This window comes from Salmo salar, chromosome ssa10 (genome assembly GCF_905237065.1).
Source record: "Salmo salar chromosome ssa10, Ssal_v3.1, whole genome shotgun sequence".
In the NCBI taxonomy this organism is placed as follows: Eukaryota; Metazoa; Chordata; class Actinopteri; order Salmoniformes; family Salmonidae; genus Salmo; species Salmo salar.
Genome location: NC_059451.1, coordinates 114,676,412 through 114,691,669, shown reverse-complemented (window position 1 = coordinate 114,691,669; position 15,258 = coordinate 114,676,412). Strand labels below are relative to the sequence as shown.

The following is a 15,258-nucleotide window of genomic DNA, read 5'->3' as shown; positions in this document are numbered from 1 at the left end:
TATGGAGTGACAAAGGTGTTACGCACCTTTTACATTTACATTTCAGTCATTTAGCAGACGCTCTTATCCAGAGCGACTTACAGTAGTGATTGCATACATTTCATTTCATGCATTTGTTTTTTGTACTAGCCCCCCAGGGTTGTGGGAATCAAACCCACAACCGTGGCATTGCACACACCGTGCTCTACCAACTGAGCCACAGGGAAGCATGGGTGAAAGCACCCAGCCAGCCACAGTACTAATGAAACTCCCTGTCAGTGGTGTCTCTCCGGCTACGTCCCAAATTGCACCCTTCATAGTTTATGGTGTACAACTTTTTACCAGGGCCCATACACTATTAAAACCTCTTTGGGCTAGGGGACAGTATTTTGACGTCCGGATGAAAAGCGTGCCCAAAAGTAAACTGCCTGTTACTCAGGCCCAGAAGCTAGGATATGCATATAATTGGTAGAGTTGAATAGAAAACACTCTAAAGTTTCTAAAACTGTTAAAATAATGTCTGTGAGTATAACAGAACTGATATGGCAGGTGAAACCCCGAGGACAAGCCATCCAAAAAAGAACAATTTCAGCCTACCACTGATTTCAATGGCTGTCATGTTTATTATGAGGCGACATCCTCCCAGATTGCAGTTCCTAGGGCTTCCACTAGATGTCAACAGTCTTTAGAAAGAGTTTCAGGCTTGTTTTTGGAAAAATTAGATAGAATTTGTAGTTTTTCTAAGTGGCTCCCATTTTAGCTGTAGTGTTTTCATGCGCGTGGATGAGAGCACGTTCTTTATTGTTTATCTCCGGTAAAGACAATAACAATTCTCCATCTTAAATTGTATCGTTTATTTACGTATTAGGGGGTTTGATTATAAACGTTGTTTGACTTGTTTGGAGAAGTTTATTAGTAACGTTTGGGATTAATTTTGTATGCATTTTGATGGAGGGAAACCGGTGGATTATTGACTGAAGCGCGTCAGCTAACTTTAAACAGAGTTTTTGGGGATATAAAGAAGGACATTATCAAACAAAAAGACCATTTGTGATGTATCTGGGACCTTTTGGAGTGCCAACAGAAGGAAGATCATCAAAGGTAAGGCATTTATTATATCGCTATTTCTGACTTTCGTGGCGCACCTGCCTGGTTGAAATATGTTTTTCATGCTTTTGTATGCGGGGCACTGTCCTCAGATAATCGCATGGTGTGCTTTCACCGTAAAGCCTTTTTGAAATCTGACACAGCGGCTGGATTAACAAGAAGTTAAGCTTTATTTTGATTTATAACACTTGTATTTTCATGAATGTTAAATACTTATATTTCTGACATTTGAATTTTGCGCTCTGCAATTTCACCAGATGTTGTCGAGGTGTGCCACTAGCGGGCCGCCTAGCCATAACAGTTAAAATAGGAATACTCAAAACACAATCATTGTGTAGTAAAACCATAAAAAGTAGTACACCTAATCTGAGATCTGGTGTTTGGAGGGTGAATGTAAACCCAATGTAACTCAAGGTATTTCTAAACAGAATGGAAAAACTTTAAAACATCCAAAGTGGTTCTTTGATCTGAATAATTATGTTTTTAAGAGAGTGTTGCAGCATCAAAACACATAAATAATGTTTTGGCATACTGTGTCTCTCATTCAATAAAATGGTTTTACATTTAAAATTTGTTTACAGCATAAATGTTGACTGATGATTTTGATTAAATAAAAAACAGAAATACCTTATTTAGATAAGTATTCAGACCCTTTGCTTTGAAATTCGAAATTGAGCTCAGGTGCATCCTGTTTCCATTGATCATCCTTGAGACGTTTCTACAACTTTATTGAAGTCCACCTGTGGTAAATTCTATTGATTGGACATGATTTGGAAAGGCACACACCTGTCTATATAACGTCCCACAGTTGACAGTGCATTTAAGAGCAAAAACCAAGCCATGAGGTTGAAGGAATTGACCGTAGAGCTCCGAGACAGGATTGTGTCGAGGAACAGATCTGGGGAAGGGTACCAAAAAATGTCTGCAGCATTGAAGGTCCCCAAGAACACAGTGGCCTCCATCCTTCTTAAATGGAAGAAGGTTGGAACCACCAAGACTGTTCCTAGAGCTGGCCGCCTGGCAAACTGAGCAATCGGGGAGAAGGGCCTTGGTCAGGGAGGTGACCAATAGCCTGATGGTCACTCTGACAGAGCTCCAGAGAACCTTCCAGAAAGACAACCATCTCTGCAGATCTCCACCAATCAGGCCGTTATGGTAGAGCGGCCAGACGGAAGACACTCCTCAGTAAAAGGCACATGACAGTCCACTTGGACCTAAAGACTCTCAAACCATGAGAAAAAATATTCTCTGGTCTGAAACCAAGATTGAACTCTTTAGCCTGAATGCCAAGCATCACGTCTGGAGGAAACCTGGCACCATCCCTACGGTGAAGCATGGTGGTGGCAGCATCATGATGTGGGGATGTTTTTCAGCGGTAGGGACTGGGTGACTAGTCAGGATCGAGGGAAAGATTAAGGGAGCAAAGTACAGAGAGATCTTCTCCAGAGCGCTCAGGACCTCAGACTGGGGCGAAGGTTCACCTTCCAACAAAACAACGACCCTAAGCAAACAGCCAAGACAATGCAGGAGTGGCTTCGGGACAAGTCTCTGAATGTCCTTTAGTGGCCCAGCCAGAGCCCGGACTTGAAACCGATCAAACATCTCTGGAGAGACCTGAAAATAGCTGTGCAGCGACACTCCCAATCCAACCTGACAGAGCTTGAGAGGATCTGCAGAGAAGAATGGGAGGAGCTCCTCAAATACAGGTGTGCCAAGCTTGTAGCATCATACCCAATAAGACCCAAGGCTGTAATCACTGGTGCTTCAACAAAGTACTGAGTAAAGGGTCTGAATACTTATGTAAATGTGATATTTCCAGTTTTTTTCCCCGTACATTTGCAAAATGTATCATTATGGGGAAATGTGAGTAGGTTGATGAGGAAAAAAACGATATTTCATAAACTTTAGAATAAGGCTGTATCGTAACAAAATGTGGAAAATGTCTGAATGCACTAAACCGAATAGCCCTAAAAATCTTGATTGTAACATAATTTATAATCTCACAATGGACCTGGCAACTGTAGCTTATAATAAGTGCCAAAGTTTACCCTAGGAAAAATATTCATTTCCCAGTGTCTTCTCTAAAATGTTAATCAAAATATTGACTGAAAATCATCAATCAATATTTATGCTATAAACAAATTTGAAATGTAAAACCATTTGATTGAATGAGAGACACAGTCTGCCAAAACATTATTTATGAGTTTTGATGCTGGAACACTCTCACGCAATTATTCAGATCAAGGAACCACTTTTTTTCCATTCTGTTTAGAAATACATTCAATTATATTGGATTTACATTCAAACACCCTCCAAACACCAGATCTCAGATTAGGTGTACTACTTTTCATGGTTTTACTACACAATGATTGTGTTATGAGTATTTCTATTTTAACAGTGTATGGGCCCTGGTCAAAAGTAGTACCAACCTGTCCCAATACCCTCACAACCTGGTCAAAAGTAGTATCAACCTGTCCCAATACCCTCACAACCTGGTCAAAAGTAGTTATAACCTGTCCCAATACCCTGCCAACCATGTGTTTCGATACTCTAGCAAAGTTAAGGTTTAATCTCCTTTAAGGTGGAGGCACTCGTTTAAGTATTCCAAAGAATTTGTACAGTGTATAGCAGTGTCGGGCTCTGGGCAGGCCCTGGCCAAAAGTAGGGAATATAGTGCTATTCAGGACCTGTCAGTAGTGTATGTTCTGTGCAGTAACCCAGCGTATCTCTCTCTCTCTCTCGCTCCCTCTCTCTGCTGCTGCTGGTCTCCAGTAAAAGTAGAGTGCAAACACACCTCCCTCCCTCCCCTCTCCTCCCCTTCTCAACGCACAGACAGCAGAATAAAAAAAGACTACTTGACCAGAGTGTGCACTGTGCTGACAGTTGCTGCTGGTGAATACTAAATCGCAATACCATGGGAGTACTGTAGCTAGCCTAGCATAGCCTAGCTCAATCAGTAGCTAGCATAGACTAGCTCAGTCAGTGGCTAGCCTATCGTAGCCTAGCACAATCAGTGGCTAGCTTGCTAAATCCAAGCTTCAACCTGACTCCTGCATTTCAAATGGATAGTGACACAGCCAGGCTAATGCTACTATGTGGATCGAATGCAAAACTAGCACAATAGGATAGATTCAACCATTAATAAATTCAACCACTGTACTGAACTGTACTGCATGTGTTATGTCTGATTAGACGTCTGCATCCCTTGAAATACTTCCCCTGAGGAAGATGAATACATACGTAGTGAGGAAGGTGTATACATACATAGTGAGGAAGATTAATATATACATAGTGAGGTACATGAATACATACACAGACAATAGGCTATACAGGACAGGTTATGAAAAACATAACATTATAATTGACTGTTACGGATTCTTCCACCCCCTTTATATAAGTTACACTACACTCAACCTGAAAATAAAATGTACACAATCCACTGTCCGCGTAAATAAACCCACACACACACTTCCAACTAAAACACTGATAATAACAAACAGAAATCCATATGTTCCTCTGTTTTCCAGGTGAAACACGTTCTGTTAAAAACACTATACAACCCTGTTTACAACCAGACTAACAGCTAAATATGGTCCTCGCTCGCTCGCTCTCACCCCTTTCCCTCCCCAACACTCACACAGTGCTGTACCTCCAAAATGAACCTTCTTCCTGGATTTGGCCGTCTCTTCCATTTGTGCCCTCTTCCTCCCCTCTCACGGAGTGCTTCCCGGAAACGCTCACACCTCCACCTCCAAGTTCCCTTCACAGTCAGAATAACCTCACCTCTCCACCTCTAGTCCTCAGGCTACAAAGCTTTTAAGAAACATCCCAAGAAAGTTTGACCAATCCCAGTATGTGAAGATACATTGGCCATAATCATCCCCATTGAGATAAAAAGAGCAACTCTATCTGGTAATGAACAAGTCCCACGTAAGCTCTGTTCTTAGTGCAGAGAGAGAGTGAGAGAGAGAAAAAAATCGTACAAAAAGAGAAAAAAATCTTGCCAAGGCCCACTCCTTAGCAACCGGGCTTGTACAGTGTACAGAGGACGTTTCCATGGAAATATATCAATCAGGAATGTACATGAGTGTTGCAGTGAAGGGTTTACGATTCTGGAACAACTGCATGATGTTAGTAACCAAGTAATCTCGCTTAACCAATAACTAAAATCTCGCATAATTTGGTACCAGTTGCGTTTACATAGTCGGTCTATGGGAGATTAGTAACCAAGCAGCAGCACAGATAGATAGCTACTACCAGACTACAGCATATATTCAGAAGGTATTTCAGCAGTTATAACAACATCTGAAATACTGTGTGTGCATTAGCTGTCCCTTCAAGCAAAGGGAAACAGATTTATTGGTGAAGAAGTCGACAGCCAACTGTAGCCCACATCGACATTGCAATGTCAAATCGTTCTTAATCCATCAATCATACCCCCTTCCCCAAACAGAGTGAATTATCATATCCTTCATAAATTGCATTTGTATAGCAACACTGGTTCCTATAATTGCCTTCCCTGTAGCTCAGTTGGTAGAGCGTGGTGTTTGCAACACCAGGGTTGTGGGTTCAATTCCCACGGGGGGCCAGCAAAAAAAAAGATGAAATTGTATGAAATGTATGCATTCACTACTGTAAGTTGCTCTGGATAAGAGCGTCTGCTAAATGACAAAAATGTAAATGTAAAATGTAAATGTAAAAATCCGGTCAAAATGTACTGATCGGGCCATTGTGGCACTGTCCAGTCACTCAGTACAACAAGTAGGTCTTTCAGGATTCACAAATAGATATGAGTATTACAAATATCATGAATCGGACATTAAAAACATCTTTGCCAATACATTTTGAGGGAGGGGTAAACACCAAAGCTAGCATTCACCTATATCAAGAGACCTCTCCTGTCACTGCACATTGTTCTAACACACAACACATTGGAACACACATGTTGGAATACACACGTTGAAACACACACATTGGAACACACACACACACAAGTGTCTGGAACATCCAATGGCATATTTGTGTTCTATCAGAGAGGAGTAACAGGCGGACTGACATTATACTGTCGTCATAATGACTCATAGTGTATTGCCACACACACACAACCCTCCCGGCCAATCACAGATGGCTTGCCATCACTTCTCGAGACTGCCTGCTAGTTTAAAACATTCATTTCTATCCACCACCATCCTGCATAGGATACAGTTCAAAGACGACCAATAACACTGTAATCTTGGCACCCAGAATCAAATCTCATGTGTTGTGCTATTGTTTGTCAGAAGGTGGCTAATAACATTGTGATGGTGACAGGGATAACGTTGATTTATTTTTTCAAATGTAACTTTTTTTCTATAAAAACACTCTCTAATGTACTTGAATGCAAGGTCTGAGCAACCTCCCCCCCCAAAATACAAACAGTGCCTTCAGAAAGTATTCAAACTGTACCTGTTGACTTATTCCACATTTTATTGTGTTACAGCCTGAATTCAAAAAAAAATTCTCACCCATCTACACACCAATACCCCATAATGATAAAGTGAAAACATGTTTTAATATTTTATTTACATTTATTGAAAATGAAACTGAATTATCAGTCAATACATGTTAGCATCACCTTCGGCAGCGATTACAACTGTGAGTCATTACAGGTAAGTCTCTAAGAGCTTTGCACACCTGGATTGTACAATATTTGCACATTATTATAAAAATAATTATTCATGCTCTGTCAAGTTGGTTGTTGATTGTTGCTACACAGCCATTTTCAAGTGTCTTTCAAGTGCCATTTTCAAAATCTATTCCCATAGATTTTCAAGCTAATTTAAGTGAAAACAATAATTAGGCCACTAAGGAACATTCAATGTCATCTTGGAAAGCAACTCTAGTGTATATTTGGCCTTGTATTTTAGGTTATTGTCCTGCTGAAAGGTGAATTAGTCTGACAGTGCCTGTTGGAACCGGGTGTCCTCTAGGATTTTACCTATTCTAAGCCCTTCCGTTTATTTTAATCCTAAAACCCCCCTAGTCCTTGCAGATGACAAGCATACCCATAACATGATGCAGCCACCACCATGCTTGAAAATATGAAGAGTGGTAACCAGTGGATTGTGTGGGATTTACCCCAAATATAACACTTTGTATTCAGGTCATAAAGTTAATTTCTTTGCCACATTATTTGCAGTTTTACTTTAGTGCCTTATTGCAAACAGGATGCATGTTTTGTAATATTTTTCTTCTGTACAGGCTTCCTTCTTTTCCCTCTGTCATTTAGGTTAGTATTGTGGAGTAACTGCAATGTTGTTCATCCTCAGTTTTCTCCTATCACAGCCATTAAACTCTGTAACTGTTTTAATGTCACAATTGGCCTCATGATGAAATCACTGAGCAGTTTCCTTACTCTCCGGGAACTAAATTAGGCAGGATGCCTGTATCTTTGTCATGACTGGGTGTATTGATGCACCATCCAAAGTGTAATTAATAACTTCACCGTGCTCAAAGGGATATTCAATGACTGCTTTTTAATATTTTACCCATCTACCAATAGGTGCCCTTCTTTGTGAGGCATTGGAAAACCTCCCTGTTATTTGTGGTTGAATCTGTGTTTGAAATTCACTGCTCGACTGAGGGACCTTATTGTATAGATAATTGTATGTGTGTGGTACAGAGATGAGGGAGTTGTTCATAAATTATGTTAAACACTATTATTGTACACAGAGTGAGTCGATGCAACTTATTATGTGAGTAGTTTAGCAAATATTTACTCCTGAACTTATTTAAGCTTGCCATAACAAAGGGGTTGACTACTTATTGACTCGACATTTCAGCTTCCTATTTTTAATTAATTTGTAAAAATGTCTAAAACATAATTCTACTTTAACATTATGCAGTTTTGTGTGGTGGCGGGTGACACATCTCAATTTAATCTATTGCAATTCAGGCTGTAACACAACAAAATGTGGAAAAAGTACTTTCTGAAGGCATTGTACGAGATCTTCAGTTTCTTGGCAATTTCTCGCACGGAATAGCCTTCATTTCTCAGAACAAGAATAGACTGACGAGTTTCAGAAGAAAGTGCTTTGTTTCTGGCCGTTTTGAACCTGTAATCGAACCCACAAATGCTGATGCTCCGGATACTCAACTAGTCTAAAGACGGACAGTTTTATTGCATCTTTAATCAGGACAACAGTTTTCAGCTGTGCTAACATAATTGCAAAATGGTTTTCGAATGATCAATTAGCCTTTTGAAATGATAAACTTGGATTAGCTAACACAACGTGCCATTGGAACACAGGAGTGATGGTTGCTGATAATGGGCCTCTACGCCGATGTAGATACTCCTTTAAAAATCAGCTGTTTCCAGCTACAATAGTCATTTACAACATTAACAATGTCTACACTGTATTTCTGATCAATTTGATGTTATTTTAATGGGCAAAAATGTGCTTTCTTTCAAAAACAGGGACATTTCTAAGTGACCCCAAACTTTTGAACGGTAGTGTATATATATTTTTTACAATGAGTATGAGATAAAATGTTTCTGTTTTAGAGCTCAGAGATTCTTGAAAGACAGGACAATCTCAGCTTTTTTTCCGCAAATATTTGTCTTAATACTAATGTGTAATATATATTTTGATAGACCAAAGTGTCAGCTATCACACCATGTAAAAAAAACACCAGATTTTTTTTGTTCTTCATAAAATGTAACTAACTGGATTTATGTCAACTCCGTCAGACACAATAAAAGACACTTCATTTTTGAAATTATTGTCCAACAAGTGTTTAAAGGCCTTGATTATTTAATTCTAACATTAGATTATTCAAATATTTAATACAAATCTCCAAACTTGTTTTTGTTTTGTTTTAAAGCACTGGTAAATGCTCCAGGGCTAATTGTGTTAGCATTTTGGCATGTTTTTCTAGATTTAGATCATAAAACAGGATTTATAAAGCAAATATTCCCCCTTAGGTCTAGCACAGCAAATACTTCACTTGTTTAAGCATCCATGCAGAACAGTGATTCAAATATTTTTTCAGAATCTTGACCCCCCAAAAATATTGACACAATCAGTGACAAAGTATATTCATTTAAAATGGGGATCCTTTGCTCTGGACAAGGGCATTTCCAGGCATAGAGTCGACATGTAAATGAATAAAATTTCAAGTATTTTGAAAATTCCCAAAACAAATAATTCCCCGAATGTACATTTTAAAACTCGTGGGCCCCCCTTGCGGGGGCTGCGGGGATGTGTGCTATGTCAGTGTGTGTTAGGATTACACGGAGCATTATAAATGACACAAGCTGGCTACATACAGTATAAATGGAATGCAAGTGACCTTTCAGATAGATAATGAGGCTAATATACAATTAATGAATCACATCAATTGCTTCACTTTTGGCTTATAAGTGCGCCATAGAGTATATCTTTAAAAATAATACACCTGCCACTTGTTATTAAGTGTTTCAATTGCTGGGTTATTATAATTACATCAGTACATCTGTGCAGCCAGAACATGCAAAGTGGTGTGCTTTTAACTCAAGAGATACCCTCGTCGCCTCTGGCCTGAGCAGAGCTACTGAATTAAGCTACTGAACACAGCTATTGAACACTGCTACTGAACACTGCTACTGAATTCAGCTGCTGAACACTGCTACTGAACACAGCTACTGAACACAGCTACTGAACACTGCTACTGAATTCAGCTACTGAACACTGCTACTGAACACTGCTACTGAACACTGCTACTGAATTCAGCTACTGAACACTGCTACTGAACACTGCTACTGAACACTGCTACTGAATTCAGCTACTGAACACTGCTACTGAACACTGGCTGTACTGATGTGGAAAGCATTTATTTGGACCAAAATAACTTTAAACAGAAGGTTACCCCCAGGAGCAAGGGGCAAGCACAAACACAAACACACATACAGACATTTTGAATAACCACTACAGTACTACAGCTGTCAGTCACGCCACTTTGTGCAATACACTGCATTGTAGTCTAGTCTAGTGCTGTGAAGTCTGTGAAGTCTCTGGTTTCAGCCCCTCTCTCTACTTTACACATCCTAATCCACCAGGATGCCATACTAGGAGAGGTTAGTGAACCAAGGGTGACACAGGTCAGGTTACACATCTTTACATGGGTGTACCCTGTGGCTTAACCTTTTACCAACCGAATGTATAGAATCAATGCATACACTGTGTTGTGAAGGATGCATGTGTAGGCTGGGTACTGTGTCCTTGCTGCTGAGTGTTAATTGCATTAACAGCCTGCCCATGGCCAGAAGGGACTTCTCCTATTCAGAGGGTTATCAGAGCATGAGAGAGCTAGGGCCGAGACCGAGCACAAGGTTCTCTCACAAGAATTAGAGGAACTGTATTATCCAATGGTTGGTGTTTGAATAGACAGCTGTAACGTTTTATGTAAAGGCCAATTTTGACAAAGGCCAAGGAGATTTAGAAGTGATTTTGAACGGTGAGGTGATTATTGGGACTAACAAGATTTCTCTATCTCTCTGTCTCTCTCTCTCAGAACTTACATGGTCTTTCCTCTTGGTTAGGGGTCTCCTCCACACACTCTGCTGGGAACCATCCCACTTTACCCCTGGCACTGCCCTCCCAGAAACCACCCTCACCTATGGAGAGCACTGAGAGGAGGGAGAGAGAGAGAGAGAGGGAGGAGGGAAGGAGAGACAGAGGGGGGAGAGAGAGACAGAGGGGGAGAGAGAGAGAGAGAGAGAGAGAGAGAGAGAGAGAGAGAGAGAGAGAGAGAGATAGGGGAGAGAGAGAAGGAGAAAAATACACAGTGTAAGACAAAGAGAGACAGTAGTATGTAAGGGAATAATTACTCCTGTACTTTTCCATGCAGACTGACTGCATAAATCATTATGAACCTAAAAAAAACCTAGTTCCACTCCAGTACTGTGGTCTCTTCTGCTCTACTCCAGTACTGTGGTCTCTTCAGCTCTACTCCAGTACCGTGCCCTTGGTCTCTTCAGCTCCACTCCAGTACTGTGGTCTCTTCTGCTCTACTCCAGTACTGTGGTCTCTTCAGCTCTACTCCAGTACCGTGCCCTTGGTCTCTTCAGCTCCACTCCAGTACTGTGGTCTCTTCTGCTCTACTCCAGTACTGTGGTCTCTTCAGCTCCACTCCAGTACTGTGCCCGTGAAGGTCTCTTCAGCTCCACTCCAGTACTGTGGTCTCGTCAGCTCCACTCCAGTACTGTGGTCTATTCAGCTCCACTCCAGTACTGTGGTCTATTCAGCTCCACTCCAGTACTGTGGTCTCTTCAGCTCCACTCCAGTACTGTGGTCTCTTCAGCTCCACTCCAGTACTGTGGTCTATTCAGCTCCACTCCAGTACTGTGGTCTCTTCAGTTCCACTACAGTACTGTGGTCTCTTCAGCTCCATTCCAGTAGTGGCTGTGGTCTCTTCAGCTCCACTCCAGTAGTGGCTGTGGTCTCTTCAGCTCCACTCCAGTAGTGGCTGTGGTCTCTTCAGCTCCACTCCAGTACTGTGGTATCTTTAGCTCCACTCCAGTACTGTGGTCTCTTTAGCTCCACTCCAGTAGTGTCTGTGGTCTCTTCAGCTCCACTCCAGTAGTGTCTGTGGTCTCTTCAGCTCCACTCCAGTACTGTGGTCTATTCAGCTCCACTCCAGTACTGTGGTCTCTTCAGCTCCACTCCAGTACTGTGGTCTCTTCAGCTCCACTCCAGTACTGTGGTCTATTCAGCTCCACTCCAGTACTGTGGTCTCTTCAGCTCCACTACAGTAGCGTCTGTGGTATCTTCAGCTCCACTCCAGTACTGTGGTCTCTTCAGCTCCATTCCAGTAGTGGCTGTGGTCTCTTCAGCTCCACTCCAGTAGTGGCTGTGGTCTCTTCAGCTCCACTCCAGTAGTGGCTGTGGTCTCTTCAGCTCCACTCCAGTACTGTGGTCTCTTCAGCTCCACTTCAGTAGTGTCTGTGGTCTCTTCAGCTCCACTCCAGTAGTGGCTGTGGTCTCTTCAGCTCCACTCCAGTACTGTGGTCTCTTTAGCTCCACTCCAGTAGTGTCTGTGGTCTCTTCAGCTCCACTCCAGTAGTGTCTGTGGTCTCTTCAGCTCCACTCCAGTAGTGGCTGTGGTCTCTTCAGCTCCACTCCAGTACTGTGGTATCTTTAGCTCCACTCCAGTAGTGGCTGTGGTCTATTCAGCTCCACTCCAGTACTGTGGTCTTTTCAGCTCCACTCCAGTAGTGGCTGTGGTCTCTTCAGCTCCACTCCAGTAGTGGCTGTGGTCTCTTCAGCTCCACTCCAGTACTGTGGTCTCTTCAGCTCCACTCCAGTAGTGGCTGTGGTCTCTTCAGCTCCACTCCAGTAGTGGCTGTGGTCTCTTCAGCTCCACTCCAGTAGTGGCTGTGGTCTCTTCAGCTCCACTCCAGTACTGTGGTCTCTTTAGCTCCACTCCAGTAGTGTCTGTGGTCTCTTCAGCTCCACTCCAGTAGTGGCTGTGGTCTCTTCAGCTCCACTCCAGTACTGTGGTCTCTTCAGCTCCACTCCAGTAGTGTCTGTGGTCTCTTCAGCTCCACTCCAGTAGTGGCTGTGGTCTCTTCAGCTCCACTCCAGTACTGTGGTCTCTTCAGCTCCACTCCAGTAGTGTCTGTGGTCTCTTCAGCTCCACTCCAGTAGTGTCTGTGGTCTCTTCAGCTCCACTCCAGTAGTGTCTGTGGTCTCTTCAGCTCCACTCCAGTAGTGGCTGTGGTCTCTTCAGCTCCACTCCAGTAGTGGCTGTGGTCTCTTCAGCTCCACTCCAGTACTGTGGTATCTTTAGCTCCACTTCAGTAGTGGCTGTGGTCTCTTTAGCTCCACTTCAGTAGTGGCTGTGGTCTCTTCAGCTCCACTCCAGTAGTGGCTGTGGTCTCTTCAGCTCCACTCCAGTAGTGGCTGTGGTCTCTTCAGCTCCACTCCAGTAGTGTCTGTGGTCTCTTCAGCTCCACTCCAGTAGTGTCTGTGGTCTCTTCAGCTCCACTCCAGTAGTGTGGTCTCTTCAGCTCCACTCCAGTAGTGGCTGTGGTCTCTTTAGCTCCACTCCAGTAGTGGCTGTGGTCTCTTCAGCTCCACTCCAGTAGTGGCTGTGGTCTCTTCAGCTCCACTCCAGTAGTGTGGTCTCTTCAGCTCCACTCCAGTACTGTGGTCTCTTCAGCTCCACTCCAGTAGTGTGGTCTCTTCAGGTCCACTCCAGTACTGTGGTCTCTTCAGCTCCACTCCAGTACTGTGGTCTCTTCAGCTCCACTCCAGTACTGTGGTCTCTTCAGCTCCACTCCAGTACTGTGGTCTCTTCAGCTCCACTCCAGTACTGTGGTCTCTTCAGCTCCACTCCAGTAGTGTCTGTGGTCTCTTCAGCTCCACTCCAGTAGTGTCTGTGGTCTCTTCAGCTCCACTCCAGTAGTGTCTGTGGTCTCTTCAGCTCCACTCCAGTAGTGTGGTCTCTTTAGCTCCACTCCAGTAGTGTCTGTGGTCTCTTTAGCTCCACTTCAGTAGTGGCTGTGGTCTCTTTAGCTCCACTCCAGTAGTGGCTGTGGTCTCTTCAGCTCCACTCCAGTAGTGGCTGTGGTCTCTTCAGCTCCACTCCAGTAGTGTGGTCTCTTCAGCTCCACTCCAGTACTGTGGTCTCTTCAGCTCCACTCCAGTAGTGTGGTCTCTTCAGCTCCACTCCAGTACTGTGGTCTCTTCAGCTCCACTCCAGTACTGTGGTCTCTTCAGCTCCACTCCAGTACTGTGGTCTCTTCAGCTCAACTCCAGTACTGTGGTCTCTTCAGCTCCACTCCAGCTTACACAACATAAGAGCTAGATAGGTCAATCATGTGGCTCAGTTGGTAGAGCATGGTGTTTGCATGGTGTTTGCAACGCCAGGGTTGTGGGTTTGATTCCCACGGGGGACCAGTACGGGAAAACATTTTTTCATGAAATGTATGCATTCCCTACTGTAAGTCGCTCTGGATAAGAGCGTCTGCTAAATGACTAAAATATAAATATTATGTAACCATAGAAAAGGCCCAATTTCATTTTAAAACTGAAAGTACTGAGGAAAACACATGTGTAAAATATATAGTAATTTTTCCTAAGAAATATAGCTACTACTGAAGAGAGAAATAACCAAGAGTAAATAAACTGCACTGCAGTCGTTTGTAGACAAATGTTGCTTATTACAGCTCACTCATTAGGAAAACACATAATGTCCTAGGAGATGAATGCTTCACTTCTGAACAACATCCCTCTGAGTGGCTACAAAGACTGTTCCCTCTAATATCTCTTCCCTCCAACATCCCTCTGAGTGGCTACAAAGACTGTTCCCTCTAATATCTCTTCCCTCCAACATCCCTCTGAGTGGCTACAAAGACTGTTCCCTCTAATATCTCTTCCCTCCAACATCCCTCTGAGTGGCTACAAAGACTGTTCCCTCTAATATCTCTTCCCTCCAACATCCCTCTGAGTGGCTACAAAGACTGTTCCCTCTAATATCTCTTCCCTCCAACATCCCTCTGAGTGGCTACAAAGACTGTTCCCTCTAATATCTCTTCCCTCCAGAGCTTGGAGTGGAATTAAAAAGGCTCATTTAAATGTCAAGATCAAATAAAATAAAATGTTATTTGTTACTTGCTTCATAAATAACCAAATCAAATCAAATTGTATTTGTCACATGTGCCGAATACAACCTTACCGTGAAATGCTTACTTACGAGCCCCTAACCAACAATGCAGTTTAAGAAATAGAGTTCAGAAAATGATTTACTAAATAAACTAAAGTAAAAAATAAAATAAAAGTAACACAATAAAATAATAATAATGAGGCTATTTACAGGGGGTTCCGAGTCTATTTGCGGGGGTACAATATAGTCAAGGTAATTTGTACATGTAGGTAGGGGTAAAGTTATTATGCATAGATAAGAAACAGAGAGTAGCAGCAGTGTAAAAATATAAATATAAATATACTCCGGGTGGCCATTTGATTAATTGTTCAGCAGTCTTATGTCTTGGGGATAGAAGCTGTTAAGGAGCCTTTTGGACCTAGACTTGGCACTCCGGTACCGCTTGCCATGCGATAGCAGAGAGAACAGTCTATGACTTGGGTGCCTGGAGTCTTTGACAATTTTTTGGGCCTTACTCTGGCAGGTGTAGACTAACAGTGAAATGCT

At 42.6% G+C, this 15,258-nt stretch overlaps 1 protein-coding gene across 6 annotated transcripts in view; it reads right to left on the bottom strand.

Annotated features, from left to right (window-relative positions):
* Window positions 1-15,258, bottom strand: part of LOC106561615 (SH3 and multiple ankyrin repeat domains protein 2) — a 163,025-nt gene that overhangs the window by 57,955 nt on the left and 89,812 nt on the right. For all 6 annotated transcript variants that reach the window (XR_006757097.1, XM_045688461.1, XM_014125735.2 and 3 more), the window contains one exon: window positions 10,625-10,732. Coding sequence is in view for 5 of the 6 variants with exons in the window: in XM_045688461.1 (XP_045544417.1) it covers window positions 10,625-10,732 (108 nt within the window). In the remaining variant the exon portion in view is untranslated. The remainder of the gene's footprint in view (window positions 1-10,624; window positions 10,733-15,258) is intronic.